General features: G+C 37.1%; 2 protein-coding genes across 2 annotated transcripts; one reads left to right on the top strand and one right to left on the bottom strand.

The window, feature by feature from the left end:
* On the bottom strand, window positions 1-25,295 carry Paics (PAICS bifunctional enzyme). The gene is made up of 6 exons (XM_073972281.1): window positions 25,100-25,295; window positions 24,828-25,031; window positions 24,605-24,749; window positions 20,496-20,608; window positions 20,310-20,435; window positions 1-843 (listed from the first exon to the last, which is right to left on the bottom strand). Exons 1-6 carry the CDS (start codon window positions 25,107-25,109, stop codon window positions 152-154), a joined length of 1,290 nt encoding a protein of 429 aa, XP_073828382.1. The 5' UTR covers window positions 25,110-25,295; the 3' UTR covers window positions 1-151.
* On the top strand, window positions 10,885-12,470 carry LOC141396652 (neuronal acetylcholine receptor subunit alpha-2-like). Its single transcript, XM_073972276.1, has one exon. The coding sequence runs from the start codon at window positions 11,071-11,073 to the stop codon at window positions 12,364-12,366; it is 1,296 nt and encodes a 431-aa protein (XP_073828377.1). The 5' UTR covers window positions 10,885-11,070; the 3' UTR covers window positions 12,367-12,470.
* Window positions 25,296-25,410: the final 115 nt, after the last annotated feature.

Below are 25,410 nucleotides of genomic sequence, written 5' to 3'. Positions count from 1 at the left end.
TTTTGATTTTTAATAAAAACTTTTTTATTTTAAGAATATAATGTCTTTTTTAAACAAACATAGGAATATATGTATAAAAATGAATATTAACGAATTCATCAATATATGAATGTGATATGGCAAAAGATTCGCTATGACACGCACGCTCGCTTTACTTGCTATTTTCTTCAGCATTACGTACACCGCGTACCTTTTTATCGGCCAACTTCAGCGCGGCATAATTCAACAATTGTTTTGTACGCAATTTAGACCAAATCATAAAGTTATGAAGACCCAAAATTTGAGCAGCATGTAGGGCGGCAGTTTCAGGATATACAACAGTGGGACAACCCAAACCAGATGGTACATTTAAGCTAGACCAAACATCCAATGCCTTATCTTCAGCCTTAAGGGGTGGACAATTAATCACCGGATAGGGGGTATTGGCAGACAACACTGGACCCAAACCATTTGATCGTCCGGCAACAGCAATGAAGATCAAATTATTCAAACGACCCTCATATTCACGTAAGATGCGTAAAGTTTCTTCGGTTCCCTTGTGAGCTGAGGTGACACGCAGTTCTGTGTTCAAACCAAACGATTTACAATGTTTGGCAATTTTTTCACAATGTTCGGTGTCAGAGGCACTGCCCATTAGAATGACCACCAAATGATCGGATTTGGGCATGATCGTTTTCAATTGATCATTGGTCCAGGTATAGTTGCGGATAACTGTGTCCAAAGATTCATCTGTAACGGTGGCACATTTGCGATACACATCTTTATCGACCATAAGACGTTTATCACCGGAAGGCCACAAACGCCAAGAGTCTGAATCGATAATGTCGGCTAAAATGATTTGACCTGAAATTAAAAGAAAATAATAAATAAGAAGAATGTTTTAAATACGTTACAACATTTTTTATTTAAATATAACAAAATGGCGCCCAATGCAATGCCTTGAATGAATTACATTTAATAATCGAACAACCCAGCAAAGAGGTGGTTTGACACAGTCCTCCAACTGAAGGTCAGAGGACTGAGAACCTGCTCTTACCAGTTCACAAATGTCTTATTTCCTTGAACATTGCAGTGACCTCTGGTACCCAACAAAATTTAACGGCTATGTCACAACTTTTTAAGATAGACCTAAAATTTTGAACAGTTTTGAATTTAATAGCGAAAGACCCTAATGCCTTTAGAGCAGCCTGGATCCACGTATAATGTGTCTTTCGATCTTTTTCATTCCGTTCCGGATCGATCTTTTTCATTCCGTTCACCAAAAAGATCCGGATCCTCCACACCGTTCTTTGGTTCTTTTTCGTTCAATAAAAGATTTCAGTCTATCATTTTCTTGTGGCTATCGTTCGTTCTCTGCATCAATAGTCGTTTTATCATCCTATTTCCATTCATTTTTTTTTTTTTTTTAAATAATTTCCATATATTTTTAATTTATACTATAAATTAAAAAATCACTACACTCGACACACAAGATGTTTGTTTTGTTAATTCATTAACGCGTAGTGATGTTAACAAGAGAGAAACTAAATGTATTTATTCATCGTACGAGTGAAGCAAAAAGAACGAGAGGAGCCAGCTGAACGAGATGAGCTTAATAACATAATCTAAAAGAACGATGTAAAAGAATGTTCTCAATATGACTCCGCTCGTTCTTTTGAAAAAGTTCGTTCATGAACGACACAACTCTGCAACCCAATGCATTTATGTTGCTTGTTTATGTGCAAAGCTATTTGTGGTAGTTTTTGTTTCTGCTGAAGCAGAATGGCCATTTAGCGATCTAAATGAACGATATAAAGGAATGAGCTGGATACGGACCCGTTCGTTCTTTTCACGGAGTCGTTAATATGAGCCGGGTCGTTCACGAACGACACAACTCTAGATTTAATAGAGAAGGGCCATAATGCCTTTAGACCTGTCTGGCTATCCACGTATACTGTTACAATATCCTGTCTGCAAGGTCTGTCATTCCAAATAGTAGTTCTAAGGCTTTCCAACACTGCAAAGACTTCTGCCTGAAAACACTGCAGTTGTCGTTAAGTTCATACAAGTCTCTGATATCACTGTGCAACAAGGTTTCTGTGCGGTGGAAAATTCCTTTTGGAGATGAAAGCCCTTAGTGAGTATATTAAGAACCCAAAAGGAAATGTTCCCAATAGGTCAAGTTTCTGAGATATCGCGCGATGAATTTTTGCCTATGATGCTTGAGAAAATAGCTTTATATCTCTGTTTGTCGTTATTGTAGCTTCGTTTTGAGATTACATGTCTTCAGTCAAATCGAATGGCGAATCTTTTTGTAGAACATTTCATTCTTCTAACTCAATTCCTTTCATGTCCTTTTCGTCCTTTCTTTCTTGAACCGTAGTAAAAGTACCACAAGATGAGATTTTACAGCATCCAAATATTCGACAAAAATGTTGCTCAGAGAATTTTAGGTACGGTTCTCATTGACAACTAATCGATATTGTCACGTTTTCATCGTCTTTTTTGACATTTACCCGGTTTTTGTTCAGAAAAACCTATGTTTTGTTTTTCTGTATATTCGTTATTTGTTACGTATTGGTAGGTAGACATACCCATTGGTTATCGCTTATATTGACATCTGGGATGTATCTGAAATATTTACCATATATAGCTCCCGATATGCTGAACACGTTAATGACGAATATTCTTGGAAAATAGATCCGGTTATCTAATATTTTGAACCGGATATAGCGATATAAAACCCGGATTTCGTACCGATTTTAAGTAACCGATTAAGCTTATATATATACCATTAGGAAGCCAATAAAATTGCCAATCAGGGAAAATAAATTTTTTGACAGCATCTTACCTGAGTTCGGTGCTAAAACAAAAAAACCCGTATTCTTGAACCGTTTTTAAGGAAAAATATCACTGCGTGTAAATATGAAGATAAAAGCTTGGTGGGTGAAATATTCTTTTTTCCGATGAAAGTGGATGAAGTTTATATTATGAACCCGGAAGGACAGTTTTGCCATTGGTCAAACTTTCCGATGAAAGTGGATGAAGTTTATATTATGAACCCGGAAGGACAGTTTTGCCATTGGTCAAACTTCTGAGTTATAGCGAAATGGAATTTATGTTACGGGTTTATTGTCGTGCTCTTAAAGTTCATCAAGAATGTATGCATCACGCCATAACTCAGAAGTTTGGCCTATGGCAAAACTGTCCTTCCGGGTTCATAATATAAACTTCATCCACTTTCATCGGAAAAAAGAATATTTCACCCACCAAGCTTTTATCTTCATATTTACGCGCAGTGATATTTTTCCTTAAAAACGGTTCAAGAATACGGTTTTTTTTTTGTTTTAGCACCGAACTCAGGTAAGATGCTGTCAAAAAATTTATTTTTCCTGATTGGCAATTTTATTGGCTTCCTAATAGTATATATATATAAGCTTAATCGGTTACTTAAAATCGGTACAAAATCCGGGTTTTATATCGCTATATCCGGTTCAAAATATTAGATAACCGGATCTATTTTCCAAGAATATTTGTCATTAACGTGTTCAGCATATCGGGAGCTATATATGGTAAATATTTCAGATACATCCCAGATGTCAATATAAGCGATAACCAATGGGTATGTCTACCTACCAATACATAACAAATAACGAATATACAGAAAAACAAAACATAGGTTTTTTGGAACAAAAACCGGGTAAATGTCAAAAAAGACAATGAAAACGTGACAATATCGATTAGTTGTCAATGAGAAACGTACCTAAAATTCTCTGAGCAACATTTTTGTCGAATATTTGGATGCTGTAAAATCTCATCTTGTGGTACTTTTACTACGGTTCAAGAAAGAAAGGACGAAAAGGACATGAAAGGAATTGAGTTAGAAGAATGAAATGTTCTACAAAAAGATTCGCCATTCGATTTGACTGGAGACATGTAATCTCAAAACGAAGCTACAATAACGACAAACAGAGATATAAAGCTATTTTCTCAAGCATCATAGGCAAAAATTCAAAAAATTCATCGCGCGATATCTCAGAGACTTGACCTATGGGGAAAATTTTCTTTTGGGTTCTTAATATACTCACTAAGGGCTTTCATCTCCAAAAGGAATTTTCCACCGCACAGACCTTGAGTTCAAATTTGAGGCACAGTGTATTCAGTTCTTGGATAAGCTATCAAGGAGTGGCCTACCCTCACCCCTACCAAGGATTATTACCTCAGCTGTGTCAAAGACTAGTGCTGGAAAATTGCAGTCGGCACCTATCCGATGTAGAAAGCTTGCATATCGAAGCCGTGAACAACGCTACATGTTAAGCTCCCTGAGTGCCAAAGCACCTCTGGATGCTTGATACTAAACTAGAATATGCAGGAATTAGGTATTAAGTATAGCATACAATGCTGGTGAACTTTTAACTGCTCCAATAGTGAGAACTGCGCAGCTCGGAGCCAACCAGAAAATGCCAACATACGAGGAAAAATAGGGTAGATCACTGTCCATTACAGCCAGTATATTACATATGGTTTGAGACCCCAACTTTTACTTATCGGCTTCTTACAGGAATGAGGTGCAATTAGGTCCCACTTGATGCGCTTCTCAGTGTTCCTCTTACTTCTTAACCTCTTCTTTCCGAATGGCGGATGGGAGTTTTTGGGACATGTTAAATCAGAAATTTGAGAGGGTAGCCTCCAATAGATCTGATCCAACATGTCTTTTCAACCTTGGGACCCTCAGCTTGCTGGGAGAGAGAAGTGGCATCTAACAGTGATTAATCTCTAAACGACGTGTTCCTTCACTTTGGATCCATAAGATCCCCGTGAACCAAAAATGGATCGGAGAGGTTCCCCTAAAATAAACAACAACAGAGTTGTTGAGACAAGCCATGTGTCGTCCAGATCAAGAGATTGTGATTCGGCTGTTTTAGGTGTGAATGCCTTAACATCTACAGCTGTAGCTACTACTAGCAAAGATTAATACATATTAGGAAACAAGACGAACCGGCGGTCAACGATATAACCAAGATTGGCGCAAACCGGTATACGGTATTCGGGAACAGCAAAACCAGGACATATCCTCGGAAGACACGCTACTCCATCTGACCCTAGCAGACGACGAACTGGACACCAAGGTGATCCCAGGAAGAGGGAAGACAAAACCAGAACCTACCCCCGGAGACATGCTGCTCAATCTGACGACGAGCTGGACACCACGGTGATCCCAGTCAAGTCTAGTAGGGAAGATGAGAGTAACATGGAGGAAAGAAGTATGGACTCAGATGCTCAACTGGCAGCAACCCCAGCTCCAGCTGATCCTCGGCACATGCCGGAGGTCTTCTTCATCAGAAGCAAGCATGAGAAAATTCGAGAGAACTTACCCTCAGGTACCCGTTGCGAACTTCAGGTAGACAAAATCTTCGCTCCATCCCCAGTAGTTCTCAATCCAAAGCCTCTAAAGAAGCTGCAGCGGTAAGCTAGATGTAGAAAATAGAACTGACGAAACCTACTGCCGCAAGAAAAAAGGTGGATTCAATCTCTGCTCCGAAGCTGAACCCACACCAGAAGGGAAGGAAAAAGACTAAAGACAAACGACATCCGTAAAGGAGAACAGTTGGCGACTCAAACCCGAATATCATGGATAAAGTGGAGGAAAAAATCGGATCCAGAAACCTCCACTGGCCGTAAAGAAGTCAAGGTGGTTGGGTCAACGGAAAAACTATGCTCTTCTGAGAAAGTGGATAAAACTTCACAGCAGAAGACTGTGAAACAGGTTCGTTATTTGGAAGGCACCCAACCTTCGCCCAAGAGGTGGTCAACCCATGGACCTCCTATGCAGCTGCTTTTGCATAGATTGCCAAGTACCGAGAGAGCGGTCACCGTCTCGGAAGGCGGCACATGGACAAAGGCATAATAAATCATATGCCAGACCGGCCCAAACATCGACAGAGTTGATCCCGATATGAGAATCAACGAAAGTCACTGGTTTTTAGTAGAAACTGTCAACAGCCTTCGGTTTGGTTATCAGCCCTGGTTTTTAGTAGAAACTGTCAACAGCCTTCGGTTTGGCTATCAGCCCTCGATATCCCATCTGGATGGTGATAGTCGTATGTTACTTGGCGATTTCAACCTCCATTATGAACTATGGGGCTGCTCTCAACTATTCGCTGACTCCCGTGGAAATCCCATTGCTGATCAAATCGACTCGTCAGGATTATAGCCGATCAATGAGGACTTTTCAACCAGGATTACCGCACACTCTTCCAGCTCCCCTGTCATTAGTATAGCCAGTGCGTTGCTTCTATCATTAACATCTTGGCAAACACGGGTATCCCTTGCATCGGAAACATCCCAATACTAATTACAAGTTCTCACATTCCGATATGTGTTCGATGCAAGGGATATCCGTGTTAGAGACTTTGTGGAGTCAGAGAAACGATCGTTCATTAATTATAGCCAACTGGCAGGGCTTCATGAATGACATAGGCAATGCCATCCGTCTAAAGCCACCTCCCTTATGTGCCTGACAATGAGAAAGGATATTAAGAGCCATCATCCTAAAAGCTTTAGCCGCTGATACCAGCAAGCAGAATTCCACAATTTCCCAACAGGTGCTTTGCGACTGGCAGAACAACGAGACGAAATCCGCCAGTCATCTCCACATGGTCCAAGAATCTCCACTCTGTCAGACGAAATCAATATTCTCATCGAGCAGCATCGCAGAGAAATGGGAGAGACATTTAGACAACGGTAAAGTGGCTCACATAAGCTCTGGGTCACAGTGAAGATCTCACGGGATCCAAAACGCAGAGCGGAAACATCGCTGTAAGTTTCGGAGGTGCTGACATCATCGATGCCAAAAAAATGTGCGCTAAAGTTCTGCCAGTAATTTATTGCACTTCCAACAAAAAGGCAAAGGACAAAAAGAACAGCCCTAAAACTAAGGAGAGAGGCCACTGCCCTTTTTTCAACAACCGAGGACAATAGCACTGTCATCAGGAGAGCTAAACCATCGAAATTGTCGGTAATAGGTCAGTGATCCCAAAGATTTGGAAAGTAGCGAGTATAATTCCGCTACCAAAACCTGACAAGCCACCAATTAAAGGAGACTCATATCGCCGGATCTCCCTATTGTCACCTCCAGCCAAGGTTTTGGAATCTCTTCTGCTACCCATCATTGCCGATCTTCCTGCAGCACTTCACCAGCATGGATTCATAAAGGCACACAGCACCACAACAGCCCTTGCAGATGTCGTCAACAACATTGCAAAGGGCTTAGATCAAACAAGACCTGTCGAAAGGACGATCGTAGTTGTCAAGGGAATTTAATACAGTCGATCAAACAGTGCTTTTGACCACATTTTGAATTCCATATTGTCCAATGCGACGAAGAAATGGTTATGTATTTACTTTAATGGGAGGCAGACACATGTGAAATTCAGAGGTAAAAAGTCAAAGAGTAGGAAAGTTAAACAAGGCGTACCGCAAGGAGATGTGATCTCTCCATTGCTGTTTAACTTTTACTTTTCCAACTTTCCTTCCCCTCCAAATGGCGTAAACCTTGTGATTTATGTAGATGACTGTACCTTTATGGACACAGGAGTATGCATTAATGAACTGGAGATTAAAATCAATGCTTATTTTATAACCTTCGCAGCATTTTTGAAGGAAATAAACTTACAGCTTTCAGCGCCAAAATCAACGGCAAGCATCTTCACGTCATGTACAAAAGAGGTAAGCAGGATACTGGTCGAAGACAGGACAATATCATCAGTCCAAAATACGAAAACACTCGGCGTCATCTTCGAAAAGTATAAGGAGGTCTTGCTTACAACCTACAAAGCATTTAACAAGCTCAGTTCTGAATTACGCAGCCCCCGTTTGGAATTAATTTTTAAGCAACACCCAGTAGAAGACGTTGCAAACCACCCAAAATAACGCCGTACGAACCGCTACCGGATGTGTAAAGAAGTCGACCATCTGCATCGGGAGGCAAGGATGCTGTCAGTGTAGCAACATAATGTCATCAGCCATCGCCTCCCAACCACCATATTGTGGGACAAGATCCATCCCCTAGACACTTCCGGAAAGACATCCGGCGTTACAGTCCCGACATCCAAGATGTCATTTCATCGGACATCGACCGAGTGTCACTGGCTGCATCGCTGGGACGCCAAAGAACCTTTCTGTAGCTCCCATTTCAAACTTCTTCAACTTCACTCAATAACCATCATCTACACATAAGATCCACAACACACACTAACCACGCGGCAGGTCTCGCGGCACAATATTTTTTAGATTAATCTTTTCTCCATATTACATACTCGTATTTTGAAATGCAGGAAAATCATGGACAAATCAACCGAACTGTTACAACAACACCAATTTACTGTATGGTGAACAAGACAAGCGGTGTGACACCATCCGGTCCAAGAGATTTATAAGGTTGGAAAGTATTGATTCCCCATGAAATCCTTGGATTACTTATCAACCTATCAACAAAACCACTATCGACAGGAGTGTAGGTCCTATTCGTATCTACACACATACATACATACAGTTTGCCAAGGAAATGTTTTCAAACTGAGAAAACGAAGACTTTTCATGCATTAAGTAGTAAAAAATTACAAATAGTTGTGATAAAAATGTTGGGTTTTTTGCCAAAAATAGTTGGTCGACTTATTTAAGACCAAATTGAATAAATAAATAAGAAATTAACCCACTTAGTTCAACAATAATAACCAAAAGAATAATTAACATGTAATGCAAGGTGCCAAGAAAATGTTTTCAAAATGTAATTAAGGTTCCAAAATAACCCAATGTTTTGAATTTTATTCTTAACAAGGATTAGTTGCTAACAAGTATCAGCAATATTAGGCATGAAATATCCCCACTAAGAGGGTTACCATATGGACCAAGGGGGTACCAGATCATATTGTATGCAAACAATATCCTATATGTTTCAAACCGAGAATATCTAAAAACTAAGACGTTTTATGAGTATTTTGGTTTACCAAGATGGACTGCCATCAATTACAATGAATTTTACCTACAGCAGAACTCGATCAGGAGGGTTGTCAGATCGACTAAAAAAGTACCAGGTCTTATTAACAGTAAAAGGGGCCACCTAGGCCTACAACCAGGACCGACAGGTGGTTTATTTAACTCTGAATTAATTAAGAGGTAAGAATATTTCATGAAACAGGCGAAAATAGCACATTTGGAGACTAATATTCCTTAAAAATTTGTGGGGTACAGATTTCTAAAATTTTCGCAAATGCTTACTATGACCTACTGGAGACATTTCGTGTACTCTTAAGTAATACTGTGGCATAATTTTCTAGGTGACGGGGAAATAATGCTACAGTGTTACCATGGTTACCATCAAATCCAAAAAACACTAGAATTCCCCAACCGCGCTGTTAATAGATAAAATCGGATGTCTATAGCAAGCTCAGTATAATCTAGCAATATCTTCCATATGTATTTCTAAACGAATTTTGTAGTTCTTGGTTATATTTTTGTTTGTTTTAGTGAATGTTCTATCCCTCAAATCGATTTCAGTTAAGTTTACCAATTTTAAAATCTAATTGTGGGCCTAGATGGCCCCGTTTACTGTTAATAAGACCTGGTACTTTTTTTGTCGATCTGGCCAGGAGGGTTGCCAGATCGACAAAAAATGAGTTCTGCTGTAGTTAATATTCATTGTAATTGATGGCAGTCCATCTTGGTAAACCCAGACCCTAATAAAACGTCTTAGTTTTTATATATTCTCGGCTTGAGACATATAGGGCATTGTTTACATGCAATATGATCTGGTACACCCTTGGTCCATATTGTAACCCTCTTAGTGGGGATATTCTATGTCTAATATTGCTGATATTTGTTAGCATCTAATCCTTGTTAAGCATAAAATTCATAAAATGTCATGATTTTTTAACATTTACCGAAACATGGGGTATTTTGGAACCTTAATTCCATTTTGAAAACATTTTCTTGGCACCTTGCATTACGTGTTTATTATTCTTTTGGTTATTATTATTAAAACCAAACATTATTCTGTATAACACTGTTCAAAAAATTTGAATTGAATTGAATTGGTTATTATTGTTGAACTAAGTGGGTTCATTTTTTATTTATCCATTAAATTTGGTCTTAAATAAGTCGACCAACTAATTTTTGCAAAAAACCCGACATTTTTATCACAACTATTTGTCATTTTGTACTAATTAATGCATGGAAAGTGTTCAGTTTGAAAACATTTCCTTGGCAAACTGTATATCTGTAGAATAGTTTATTCTTATTTGTAGCTTCACAATCGCTTTATTTGAATTTTATAATTCCGGAATCTATAATTTGTTTTGAATCGCAGGAGTCTTAAAAGCCCTGAATTTATGCTAGTTCAACTACTTAGTTATTTAATTTGCAGCTTGCCCGAATATCTTGGGATTTTCTATGACCATAACCTCAAATTTTATGTATAACTGGTCATTAAGAATAAATCTCAATACCAAAAATATGTATGTAGTGGCCTACAATTTTTAAGAACTCCCCATTCCAAAATAACTGCATACACATGACATTGGAATTCTTTAGATTCATTCCGACAGTCCACCAAAAAAAAATGCCCTATAATAATTATTATCAAATGTCACCTTCAAATATTTCACTAGGCGATAGGCTCTGTAGCATACTACGAAGAGAAATTCTCTGCATTCTACTAAACAAATACAAATCTCAAATTCTAAATCCTACAACGATATTAAGAAAAGAACTATGAAAAAAAATAAATAAAGATAAATTTAATAAAAACACAACTCATACAAATACGCTGCTCAAATCTGAACAAAGAATTAATTCACATACGCTGGTCGCCACCAGTTTCTTAATTCATTTTATGAAAGTGGACTTGCAGTTTTAGTTTGAATCTCCTACACTCAGCACCATACGATTTTTTCTTCGCGCATTGTGCGGCACTTAATATTGCCTCAAACAATTCTGGGATTAATTTATTTTGTTCGCCACTTTTTCTTAGGAAAAAGTAAAAAAATAAACTGAAATTATTTTGTGTGTGATAAGAAAAAGAACCCCCTCGAAATGTTTACTTCCTGCCGTTCTACAACCACCCGCACCATCATACTCGCCCTGGCAATAATTCAGCTTGCTAAATGCCAGGAGGACGGAAATGCACAGTACAATATCACCACAATGGACCGTTTGCGTGTACAACTTTTTACAAATTACGATAAGAGTGCTCACCCCATGGTTTCACCCAAACAACGGACAAATATAACATTGGGCATATCCATCAACTATATCGATATCGATGAATTGAAAGGCCGTATGACGCTACATGGCTGGATAAATTTGCGCTGGATGGATGGTGGAAGGACATGGAAACCTGCCTATTTCGATAACATTACAACATTGCATATACGTGCCAAGGAAGTATGGAAGCCAGACATTACATTGTTCAATAGTGCTGGCAGCGAAGGTGACTATGTTGGTGATACGCAGACAATGCTGTCATACGATGGTAGCTTCCTGTGGGTACCGCCCGTCGTTTATACGGCCTATTGTAATTTGAATCTTAAAATGTGGCCATATGATCAACAAACATGCAAACTAAAAGTGGGTACATGGACCCTGACTAGCATTGATCCGAAATTTCTAGACTATAAGGAAAGCATTGATTACAAAGATTTGATCAAATCAACCGAATGGGATATAATCGATGCCACGGCCGAATATAACAGTGAGGAATTCTACAACTATGTTGAGTACACGTTTAAACTGCAGCGATACTCCTCCATGTATACAACGGTTATTTTCACCCCAGCTTCCTGCATCATACTACTGTGCCTATCGATTTTCTGGCTGCCTCCGCAAATGGGAGAAAAAATTCTACTCAATTCCGTCTTGATTGTCATCATTGCCGCTTTCCTAATGTATTTTGCCCAAATGTTGCCCATCCTGGCGGAAAATACCCCGCTAGTCGTTCTTTTCTACAGTGCAAGTCTATTGTTACTTAGCATATCGACCATAGTTTCAGTTGTGGTGTTGTACTTGTCTACGGCAAAACACAAGCAACGTGTACCCGCATTTTTGAAAAATATTCTAAATGGCGCCCTAGGTCAAATACTACTTCTGAGTGAATTTTCTCTAGAAGCTGAACCGCAAACTTTAATGAATAACGGTGTCAAAGAATTGGGTGAACACGTCTATGATGAACCAACGGAGGTCACTAACGATACGGCAATGTTCAATTCATCGAATCAAACACCGAGATCATTACAATTTGATTGGATTCTATTGGCAACTGCTGTGGATCGTATCTGTTTTCTATTCTATTGCTTAATTTTCATAATTCTGGCCATTGTGTATTCGGTTTAGAATCGAACAAGAAAAAAATCTACTATAAATAATATCTTTATTGTATTGTAAATTCTTCAGCATATGTATGTAAATAAAATTTTTGACTGAAAAGTATCGCATAAGTGTCGGCGTTGACTATGCTTTTTTATGTTAGAACAATCTTTGAGTAAATGAAAGATCCTCATAATGGGTGCATCTTCCCGGGAGTGGATGCGAAGGGGCCTGACTCAACATGTCAACCTTGGGGATCCCTTGGACCCTCATTTTGATGGGGTTATAGAAACAAAATGTAACAGATAATAAAGATGTTAGCTCCTTTTTCCTCCGCATTCTGCGAATCCTTTCGAACCCTTGTGAACCAAAAATGGATAGGGATAGTTCCCAAAAAAAAAAAAAAAAACAACTACGATGGCGAAGAAAAATGGATTGGCAAGGAATAAAGTTATGGTACAGGACATAAAAAAGGGGTGTCGTAGTGCAGTGGATAGTGTGCCAGACTACCAACCGAAGGGTCCCAGGTTTGAATCCCGGCGGAGGAGGAAAATTCTCTCAAAGTGTTTTTCGAACATTTATAAGAAGAGAATTACATCTCCCTCCAGAGGAAATTCATCCCCCTGACATTCTTACAGCCAACCTCGCCATCAACACAAGAGGATAACCCAAAATATGAATGGCAGGAAAAGCACCCCCAGAGGAAAACCAACCACTGCACAAATGCAAGGAGGCGTTGTTCCTGGGAAACGATAGGTGGTAGCAGGGACGTACACAAGTGGGGCCATGGGAAAGATGAATTCTACGCACAGCTAACATCCACTCTTAATGAAATTCGGAGAGGAGACATTTTAATTCTCATGGGTGGCATTGATGTGAAGTTAAAAACAATAACGGAGAACGTCTCATTGAACTGGTGGAGATTCATATATACAAATGGACATCACCAAGAGGCAATACTCGCAACCAGATACATCACATATGCGTGAGTAGAAGATGGAGGAGCTATCTTCAGACATCAGAAACAAAATAGGCACTGACATTAGGTCTGTACGATAACTTAGCAAGTGAAAAGTACTTGCAAGTACTCAGCAAGTTCTCAGTAACCTCTCTCCACTAATTTTACTCTCTCGAAGCTAAAAATTTGCAGATTGTTATCGAACAGAAATTTGCCAACACTTGCAAGAAGTCAGCTGATTTGATAAACAAGAAGAAGTTGTCGGAAAAGATTAAATAAATTAAATAATAAAATAAAAAAAAAATAGTCACCACAAACTACAAAATAAGTTATTTTACTTATATTATCGTTTCCCAAAATTTATTTACAGTGAGTGTCGATAATATTCGGTTTTCAATTACACCAATAATAACACCTCAGTATCCAAAAAACAAATATGTACCTAAAAATATGTTGGTCCTGTGGAAATTAAAAAGTGTATGTAACATGGATCCATGGCAACCCTATAAGCGAGAATAACAAAGAAAACGTTGTTAACCCTGTTTTATATGCGTCAAAAATATTCGGTTTTTATAACTTTTGTTAAATATTTTGCCAAAAACCCGGCCATTGTCGAACTTTTTCTGCAATATTTGTATAATTTTAGTAATTGCGAAAAGAATCATTGTTCCTGTGTGCAAAAATATTATATTTTATAGCAAATTATTAAAATTTAGGGCTAAAGAAAAACACGCTATCCCAGAAATGGGAAAGCTGGTCATATTTCACTATAAAAACAGCAGAAATAAAAGGAAATTTTGCTTATTTTTGAAAATTTAGTCGAATATAGTTGAAATAATGTGCAAAAGTCACGAAAATATAGAAATAATCGATTTCGTAAAACACATAAGCTAGCCACCAAAACCAAGATCTGGGAGGGAAGGTAGAGAAATCTCCTGAAAAATTACGGCTAAACGCCCTTAATTTTCTTGAAATTGGTCACTGAGTCCTAAATAACTTTCAGAAGATAGAAAATATGCACTTACATTCCAAAACAATCGTAAGGATAAAGCCTTTATGGCCTTGTAACACATCATAAGTCATTGATAAATACATGTCTCCTGGAAGCTACGTCGTACTTTTTGTGTTAGAGTACACAGAAAGGTCGGAAACTTGGTGGTATACTGTTTTTCCTGCTTAGGCATTCAAAACTAACTCCATTTCACCAAGTTTCTGATGTATGTACATCTAATTTTGAAGGTACATCAAGGCGAAACTTGAACTAGATTTTTGGTTACGTAAATAAGCCGATGGTTTGTGATGTGTTACAAGGCCAAGAAAGGCTTTATCCTTACGATTTTTTGGAAAGTAAGTGCATATTTTCTATCTTTTGGAAGTTATTTAGGACTCAGTGAAGAATTTCAAGAAAATTAAGGGCGGTTTAGCCGTAATTTTTCAGAAGATTCCTCTACTTTCCCTACCAGTTCTTGGTTTTGGCTAGCTTATGTGTTTCATGAATTCGATTATTTCTATATTTTCGTGGCTTTTGCAAATTATTTCAACTATATTCGACTAAATATTCAAAAATAAGCAAAATTTGCTTTTATTTCTGCTGTTTTTATAATGAAATATGACCAGTTTTCCCTTTTCTGGGATAGCGTTTTTCCTTAGCGTTAAATTTTAATAATTTGCTATAAAATTTAATATTTTTGCACACAGGAACAAAGATTCTGTTCGCAATTATTAAAATTATACAAATATTACAGAAAAAGTTCGATAATGGCCGGTTTTTTGGCAAAATATTTAACAAAAGTTACAAAAACCGAATATTTTTGACGCATAGAAATAGGGTTAACAACGTTTTCTTTGTTATTCTCGCTTATAGGGTTGCCATGGATCCATGTTACATACACTTTTTAATTGCCTAGGACCAACATATTTTTAAGTATTTGGTTTTTTGGATATTGGGCATGGGCTTCTAAAATACTGAGGTGTTATTATTGGTGAAATTGAAAACCGAATATTTTCGACACTCACTGTAATATTTTTCCCTTTTTATTTCTATTTATTTTAATAACCAAACGTTTGTTTATGTTTTTGCCAAGAAGTCCGCCACAAAGCATTCGAATTAAAATCAGCTGATCAAACTTGCAAATTCTTACAAGAAAAATTTTCCTTGCAAAAACTTGTAAATAAAACTCTCCTAAACCAAACCCGTTCGTTGGTATTGATATGGTTACGAAGTTTTTCGGCAAATCACACACACGCGACCCGAACGCAAAGTAAGAGACCAAATGTTTTGATTTTTTTTACTTCAGTTTTGTACTGAATGTCATGCAAGCAGGTTGATGCCGCTTTATTTTGGTTTTGGCAAATATGTGGAGGGAAGAATTTGAAAATGATTTTTTGTTTTGTATTAATATTTTTAATGACGCAGAATGCCTCGTCTGCAATGCAACAATAAAAAATGTATATCCATCTTACCTTAGGCGTCATTATAATACGCATACAAAATATCATTTAATGACGGGAAATGTGCGAAAAAAATAATATGAGTGGATAATTTTCACTGTGAGGTAGAAATCGATGTTATTTAACAATTTTTATTTTTTATCTAAATTTAACCGAATTTCGTTAATTTTATTTTATTATATTTAAGTTAAGACCCTAATGTAAAAATATAAAAAAGAACGAAATCGCTATCATTAATTAACTCTTAGCAATCGCAGTTTTAATAAAAGAAACTGAAGTGGATACTTTTGACTGTGATTCACTGCATATTATTTTTAGTTTTAGTCATACAAAGCGAACGCGCCAACAATATATTTTTTCTATTTGAAAATTTTGCCTTTTTAGGCGAAGATCATTTTTAGTATTAATTTTTTTTTTAATTTATTAATCGAGCTTTTTTATGATCTATAATGCAAATGAAAAAGGAAAGCCAACGATTCGAACCCACACACCTACCTCTATATTTGGCTCTGAACGCTAACACGCCGTGACAACTTTTTTCCTGTGTTTTTCATTTCATACTCAATATGAAAATCATCACCCTGTTCTGTTCTGTCAGTGTAATTTTACCCACACATAAACAATTTAAGCGCTCGCTCTTTTTGGTCGGCTATGTCCTAAACTCTCCAAAATTCTCTCACAATTGTCTCCAAATTCGCCCTCTTTTACTTTACAAGTTTGTTATCTAACAGCATTTTGTAAAAGTTTGTGCAAATTTGTACAAACTTTTGGGTTATCGTACAGACCTATTGACAGTGACCACGAGCTCATCATAGGCGAAATCTAAATAAAAGTGAAAGGCAAAAGAAGAAACACCAGACACAAAAGGCTGAAACAACTACGCCTACAACAATTCCAAAACAACATAGCCAGAAACATTCTAGCCACGGCAATACGCGAAAAGTTACCAACAAACCAACACCACACATGGGAGGAAATTACATAAAAATACCACAAAGTTGGGGAAGATACATTGGGAGTAGTCCAAAAAACAGGGAAAAATAGATATCAGACGATACTTGGAACCTAATTTCTCAAAAAGGTGAATTTAGATGCAGGTGAATGAGAACAATATCACAAGAGAGCAGTATCAACAACTAGCAAAACAAGTGAAGAAAGATGCAAGAAGAGACAAAAGAAAGTTCCTAGAAGATTTGGCAAAAACAGCAGAGGAAGCAGCCAGGCAGAACAACATGAGATAGCTACACCAGGCAACAGATAGTCTCACACATCGAAGGTGTACCATGAATACCAGGAACCAAGCAGTAAAAGATCGTAATGGTAGACTACTAACAAAGAAATAAGTAACGTCAGAAACGCCACTGAAAATAACGAAATGTAAAATAGCAGTCCAAGACAAAATACGTTGAATAACGCTTCCAGATTCAACGAAATAAAAAAAAGGCAATAGAACAACCAAAAAGTAACAAATCAGCAGGAAATGAAGATTTACCGGCAGAAGCTCTACATGTCGACGCCAGAACCACGGCTGAGATACTTCGGCCTCACATCGCATTAGCTTGGAGAAAGACTGCCTCCAAGATGGAAGAGACAGAAGAGGTAAAGGGACCCAAGAATGGCGCCTTGAAAGACTGTAACAACAGGAGAGGAATAACCCTGCTCAACACCATATACATACAAGATACTAGCAGTCACAATACTACGGCAAGTTGAAAACATTCTGAGAAATGAACAAGCTAGCTTCAGACCAAATAGAAGCTGTGTAGCCCAGGCCAACACCTTACGCGTCATAATAGAAAAATCTATAGAATGGCGCACCCTCCTGTATCTACTGTTCATCGATGCCTCAGAATCATATGCAGGATATTCTGGCCCAACACCATAAGTAACATAGAACTGTGGAACTTAACAAACCAGGAACACATACAAAAGCAGATTAGATGTAGGAAATGGAGGTGGATTGGTCACACTAAGGAAAAATGTTCATAGCATAACCAGGATGGCGCTTGAATGGAATCCCCAAGGATCACGAAATAGAGGTCAACCAAGAAACACCTGTCGACGAACAATAACACAAGAACTTAGACAAAACAACCTTACATGGGACGAAGCAAAAACAACAGCAAATATCTAACCTCCCAAGAGGAGTAACAGGAAAACCGGGCCTAGAAACCCAGTGTCGGCAGTAAGCATTGGTGGGACACAAAATTTCGTCGGGCGATAAAAAAGTTCTACAAACGTGCTTTGATGTATTTTCGCAAATTGGTGGAACGAGATCCGAATTCGCACCTAGAGAAAAGGGTATTTTTTATCAGAAGCAAGCTGAGGTATACTAGGAAAATCTCTCTCATGTACCTCGGCGCAAACTTAAGGTGAATACGATCTTCCTTCAAGACCCTTTATCTGCTCAAGCCAAAGTTTCTAAAGAAGCTGCAACGGCAAGCAAAAAAGTAAAAATGACGAAACCCACTGCCCAAGCCAAAAGGTGGAGTCAATCTCAGCTCCGAAACCGAGCCCAACCCGGCGAAGGGGTCTGCTTCTTAGCCATACTCAAATCCAAAAGGTAAGCGTAAAGCGGGTCCAGGATCCTCCCTAGACAGCAAAGAAGTCAAGGTGGTTGGTCCAACGGAAAACCATCATTTTCTAAGAATACCGACAGCAAAAAACTGTGAAACGGCTCTATTAGCCCAAGAAGACGATGTTTTGTCTGCTGGTCAACCTATTCCCATCGACTTCCTATGCAGCTGCCATTGCCCGGAAAGCCGCCAAGGTGAAGAAAACCAGTATAGAAAATATTTCTCGAGGTCTTTTGTATAGAAAAACTTTTCTCAGGTCTTTGAGGTGGGCTTTTGTTATATATATTAAATATAAAAAATCCTAAGTTCTTGAGTTTGCTTTTTCTATAGGAAAACTTTCCTGAGTTTCATGGGATGGTTTTTTCGTATAGAAAAACTTTCCTCAAGATGGATTTTTTTATAGAAAAACCTCCCACAGTCCCTGAGGACATTTATTCCGGAAAAAATCCTTTGACAGGTCTCTGAGGATTTTTTTCTATAGTAAAAAACTTTCCACAGGTCCCTGATCCTAACTACAACGAGCTGGATACCACGGTGATCCGGCCAAGTCTACTTGAGAAGACGAGAGAGGGGGTTGAGTTTGGACTCAGGTGCTTAGGGTCCTTTGGAAGGTCTTTTCTATAGAAAAAAATGTCCCCAATGAACTTTTTGTCTATAGAAAAACCATCCTCAGGACATGAAAAAACCATCCTCAGGACATGAAAAAACCATCCTCAGGAAATTTTTTCTATAGAAAAAACCATCCTCAGGTTTCTGAGAAAATTATTTTCTATAGAAAAAGCCATCCTCGGGTCCCTGAGGAAACTTTGATAAAGAATAATTTTAGGCAAGGGCGTAAACCTTGTATTGCAAGAATGCGAATAATCCCTTGTAAGAAGAATGGAGGGATAGATATTAGGATGGCTGTGGGCGGCTCCATTGGGGAAGGATATTTAAGGATGAGATGGATTCGGTTCCGTAAGGTAAGGGATGCGGCAAGCGCTACGCATCGTGCAGATTAATCTGTACCATTGTAAAGCCGCTGCAGCCGAACTACCCTTATCACTCACGAGTTCTAAAGTAGACATTGCCTTAGTTAAGGAACCATATACATATCTACAAGAATATGGTTTCTGGATTAAGCAATTCAAAGTTTGACGTCTTCGCTTGGGACAAGATGAGGACCTTTGTAGTAGGTAAGAAGAGCTTGATCGGTCTTCAGGGTGACTTTTCTGTGTACGTCTCTGATGACAGCTATGCGTCTTAAACTTGTATTGTGGATGTTCTTAGATGTTGACTGGCATTAAGAGTATGTGGCCAAATTTCATACTTATCCCATGTCATATACGAGCATGTATATTAGGGCGGGGCGAAAAAAATCTAATTGGCCGCTCCTTCAAGCAGTTTGGCCTTGTGAAAGTGGAGATTTTGGTAATTTATCAATATTTTCGCGAATAATTTGCATTTTCACAAGGCCAAAACTGCCTGAAGGACCGTTCCAATACTTCTACGAGTTCTTAACTATTGTCTTGCCCACAATTTTAGTATTAGTATTGGATCGAAAACTCAATGGTTTGGTTGTTATATGCAAAAAAAAAAAACTTGACAAAAATACTAAATTTTCTGCATTTTCGACTTTTTCCATGAAAACAAATTTTTTTAAGCAATATGTTCAGAGAAATTGTAGCCCGAGACAATAGCTAAAATTTTACTTTTGAAAATAATTGTACATTTCAAATAGTTTACGAAATATGAGTTCAAGAAAATTTGCAAATTTTCCAAAAAAAGAAAACTGCAAATCAAAATATGGAATCTCGATTTTCACCGTAGACGTATGGACTTTTTTTTCTCAATACAATCCCAAGAATCAGAAATTCGAAGCGCCCCTAAAGACGTTCAAATCACCCCACCCTAAAATATATGCACATAGAACTTTCCTCGGATAATTTTTGTTGACTCGAGAGAGTCGAAAGCCAAATCGTAGATAATAAAAAATTAATACATACCATTTTCATCCACACCAAATTCAATTTTCATATCGATTAGGGCACAGTTTTTAGTTGCCCAAGCCCTTTCCAATATTTCAAAGACCAAAACAGTTGTTTTTTTGATGACATCAACTTCGTCCTTGCCTACAAAAATTATTTATATTTAATATTTGTATAATAATATAGAATTATTTGATATGTTACCAATTTCCACGCCATTAAAATTAAATTTGGCCGAAATAATTTGTTCATCTGACCATTGGGGATCATGATTAGCATCGTCCTTGAAAAATGTTTCTTGTTTGGGTGGTGAGAAGCTGCAAAAAGAAATATAGTAAGAATTGAAGCATAAACAAGAAGCGGATAATTAGACAACTTCTCTACAATGTAACTACTGGGGACGAAGAATGACTACGTTATAGAGAAAGAAAATTCGTTATACATATAATGATACTATTTTGTGTGAAAACTCAAAAGTTCTTTAATCATCAATAGGTGAAAATGTAAACTAGATATTTTGTATTTTTTTTCAAATTGTGTTTAATAGCATTTAAATTGGTTAAATTGTGGTGCAGGAATACTAAAGTATTTCCTAATATCATCAACTGCTTCTAGACTTCAAGGACTTAAACATTTCTCAAAAAAGTGCCAGTTCATTTCATATTCATTACGTATGTACTTCTTATTGTCAGCCAGATTTCGCTAATACAATTGTGTCTGTCATTTTTTCGTTTCTACATCAATAAATGCAAGACATTCGAGTTATCTCTTATTGATTTGTACATATTTGTGATGTATATGGAGGTGAAAATGTACTAGGGGCATTAATAAGGTCACTGACGTAGCTGATAACCTGTGCTTACTTCATTATCTGAGCATTTTTTGTAAAAATACCATTTTATTACAAATCTCAATAACAGAGCACATATATAATGAAAATATTTTCGCTTAGCAATCATTTTAGTATATATTTTTAAATGAATTTCAATTATTTCTGATGTGTTTCCAAGTGTAAAATAAGAATTGGGTACATCTAAAATAATTTTTATTTAATGTTGTCTTATTAGGACATAATTTTTTCAGAAATATGGTTCTTCCAATAACAAATATGTAATGCAAAATTGAATGGCATAGAATCAGTTCTTCTCTCGAGAATGGAATGCAAATTTTTAAGTAAAATTAATACCCTGTTTCACTAAGACGATTCGAATCAAATTCGTTCGAACTACCAGCAAAAATATGTTTTTGAAAAATATTTGATTCATTTATGTTTTCAAACAAATGAAAATTTTCCACTACAACCGTAATTCGAATCGTCTTAGGGAAACAGACATTAATACTTTGTCTATGCTTCTATCTTTGGAGCAAGATATGTAAGGATGTTCCCACGAACATCACAGAATGAACGAGGTTCATATCAATAAGCGCAGCCCGATTCATTTTTATTATTACCCATTTTGTGCACTCAGTCTTTAGGATAACGCGGGTATATGCACTTTCATAGGACCAAAGTGCGCCCCAACGAAATAATGTCCAATTTTGAGTCGATTTAGTCTTGTCCGTCTGTCTGGTAGAGTTGGGCAATCTAGTTCCCGGAGCGGATCGATCTTTCTAGTTCCTTTTCCCAAAAGGAACTAGTTCCTTAATATAGTTCCATAGTTCCAAATAGTTCTGAGAGCGATATAGTTCAATAAATTTTTCTCTTTCATCGTTCTTTCTGTTCCCTTTGTTCCTAATAGTTCCGAGAGCAATATAGTTCCATGAATCTTTCTCTTTCGTCGTTCTTTCCGTTTCCTGTATTTTTAATAGTTCCGAGATCGAAATAGTTTAACAAATCTTTCTCTTTCGTCGCTCTTTTTGTTTTCATCGTTGGTGAATTAATTGACATAAAAATAAGTAAATTGCTGCGATGTAAAGAGCATGTGATTTACGTTTATTTAACAATGTGGCCGCATCTCAATAAGTAAGTGTGGAATTAAAGGAAGAAAGGAATTATATGCACGAAAGGAAATGTATGTACTAAAGGAACTATATTAACGAAAGAACTGGATATAGTTCCAATAGTTCCTTGTCCGGAATAGTTCCTTGGAACTAGTTCGTTCCGGAACTACACAACTCTACCGTCTGGGTGAAGCGCACGACAACTTTCGAACGGATCAACCGATTAGATCCAAAATTTGGCCCTCGTAATACTTCGTCCAAAATTAGATCAAGTTCGAAGATGGGTCATATAGATACACTCCCTCGGCTACCTCCCCCAATAAAATTCATAAAATGGTGCGCACGATAACTCCATACTTTGCACATCGTAATATTCTAATATATATAGATCAGCTTCGGGTACCTCCCAAATTTTCAAATACAGTTTAAAAACACACGATAACTCTAGAAGGGATCAGCCGATTCGGTCCAAAATTTGGCCTTCGTAAAATTTTGTCCAAACCTAGTTTAAGTTCAAAACTTTTCGCTAAAATGGTGCGCACGATAACTCTCGAAGGAAGTAAAAATCAAGTTTCAAGAAGGTACCAAGGTCACCTACCTCAAAATTTCAAAATTTTCGCGTAAGTGTAATTAAAGGGCAGACCGGAGACCGCTTGGGGATTTTTACCATTTTACAGCGACATAATGTTTTTCGTGGGCAAAACCATACTTCCTGACATATTGGACTAAACGTTTTAAGAACCACGGTGACCAACAAAAATGGTTGATGGACGCAATAAGGAGTGACTCACATACTCACTTAGTCGTAATATTCCTCTAATACTTAAATCAACTTCAAATATATACTATATCGAACATCTTGCAAGATCACCACATGTGGGTATACACTTAAGCCATAAGGAGGCCTGTTGTGCGCTCTAATTTGGGGTCAGGATGAGTTTGTATTTTAGAATGTAAGAATTAAGAATTAATTCCTGATTATTTTGTTGACGTTAGTTTCGGATCTCTGTCCTATTGACGTAGTCTCTTAAATTTTTAAACTCGATTGTCCTAATTTGGTCGATTTGTGAAGACGTGGCAAACGTTTCGTCGTCCTCTGCGAATGCTTTGCATTCACTGTTTTCTGCACAACCTATTTTGTGCAGGAACGCTTGTAGCCCCAAAATATCTGGTTAGCACGATAAATATGGAACGAAATGACTACCAAAATTTTAACCATTTCCAATATGGACTATTTCGGCTCATTCCTTTAGGCACCTCCTCCGCAAAGGTTTAAAAATTTTACGCCTTAATCCAATTAAAATGTATTAGCAAAATGTCCGCATTTATTCGGAACGTCCATAATTGTTAAAATAAATGCCCCAAAAATTTCTATATTTTTCGGCAAGTACATACGTCCAAAAAGACCACATAATCTGGAAACCTTGTAAGTACATAATTTTACTTTACTTTACATTTTTTCTTAAATATTTGAAAGAACTTAAGCATTAGTTATTTATACATTTCTAGTTTATTACATACGTTTCTACTGATTTTACTTCAAAAAATAAGGAAATTTAAACATATTGTTTAAATAAATTAGTTCGTACCAGTAGTCGGCATCTATTACCCAATTGTCAAATCATGGCTAATATTGCTTAAAAGTTCCTTTCAAATTGAAACTATTTTTTTATTAATTATCCTTTAAAGTATTTCTTTAGTATTTTTTATAATTTTTAGCTAAAAGTAACCGATAAAAATCAATGTTTATAACCCCATGCCGACTTCAGGCAAATTTTATATTTTTTTGTCCCTAAAGTCGGCATCTGCAAAAATTGCACAATTATAAATATTTTTTAAAAATTTCTTTTTCTGAAGTGTTCTTTTAACTGTTCTCTACCTATATAACAAAAATGTTGTGGACAATTTCTTCATTTTAAAATAATTACAGAGCTTATAAGGTTAACATCTCCACAATTTTTTCTTAAGAAACATGCATTTTCGGTTGTGGTGAAAAACCCTCACTGACAAAAACTTAAATTTCGATATAATAATTGGTCCTAGCTCAATGAAATTTTATATAAAGTTAGCTGACAATATTGTTGAAGAATTTTTAAGATTATTTTCCAATTTTGTTTTCTTAATTTTTAGTTATTTGAGTTCAAATTCAAAAGGTGCACTTACCCTATACGTCAAAATAAATCCTCATAAAGAAAATCCTCATTTTCGAAAGCTATAACAAAAGCCAACGTGGCATACAATAATGCGTCGGATTGATCCTGACAGGCAAATATTTACACTTCGTTTTTCAAGGTCATTTCTCCCAAACCTTGAAATGGGTTCTTTGCACATCTAATTGTAACACTACACAATTTTGTGAATGATTAACTTACCGATAACCTTCTGGAACACCAGGATTACGTTTTAAAAATGAACCTGTTGCTAGACGTCTTGTTACCCACTCAATGGGTATCATTGCACATTTCTTGGCAATAAATGCCTTTGGGCCAGCTGGTTTTACGTAGGCAGTATGAATACCTACACATTAATGTAAAGTAAGCAAGTAAATTAATCATGACATAGACGCCAGTCTAAAGTTTCATTTTTTTCAATTACCTGCTTCATTAAGTATTTGGAAAACTTGACCATTTGTGGCATTGGATATTTCAGCTTTGCCCACCAAGTCATGAGCACGAGCACCATCACCAGCAGTAATGCGATCCTTACTCAATATCAAACAATTGCCAGGATGTTCGGGTAAATCAAAAACCTGTTTTGTTTTACCCTCAATAATTAGGGAGCCCAGTGTGTATCCTTCAACTGAATGATGATTTAAAGAAAATTGATATATTTTCAAGACCACAATTTAAAAATGCCACCAAACCAACCTTTAGTCATTGTGATATTTTAATTTTTCTTATTTTCTAAATTCAAATACTTTTTTCTTATAACACCTCAACACGTGTTTGTGTCCGAATTAATAACCCGGCAAGATTGTTTTCGATTTGAAAACTTGAAGAGTGTTGAAAACAGACTGATCCAGATAGTCTTGTGAATGTCTTATTTACCCCCACAATCATTCCCAGCATAATGATGCCAACAACAATAACCCGATTCAAGAACAGGGATGCCACCTTTATTATAAGTCTTCTTTTGTTAAAGTTTGGATTTTATGAACAGATTTATAGCGTTCCGGTTA

This window comes from Musca autumnalis, unplaced genomic scaffold, assembly GCF_047663935.1.
Source record: "Musca autumnalis isolate F117 unplaced genomic scaffold, ASM4766393v1 scaffold_3, whole genome shotgun sequence".
Classification (NCBI taxonomy): domain Eukaryota; kingdom Metazoa; phylum Arthropoda; class Insecta; order Diptera; family Muscidae; genus Musca; species Musca autumnalis.
The sequence above is the reverse complement of the archived record's forward strand: the minus strand, read 5'-3'. Positions and strand labels throughout refer to the sequence as shown.

Excerpts from the sequence above, each read along its gene's own strand:
- LOC141396652 (XM_073972276.1), top strand. The coding sequence starts at position 11,071 with ATGTTTACTTCCTGCCGTTCTACAACCACCCGCACCATCATACTCGCC.
- Paics (XM_073972281.1), bottom strand. Across the intron at positions 20,436-20,495 it reads TTTTAATGGCGTGGAAATTG|GCAAGGACGAAGTTGATGTC; the intron begins GTAACATATCAA and ends TAATTTTTGTAG. Across the intron at positions 844-20,309 it reads ATTTGGTGTGGATGAAAATG|GTCAAATCATTTTAGCCGAC; the intron begins GTATGTATTAAT and ends TTTTAATTTCAG.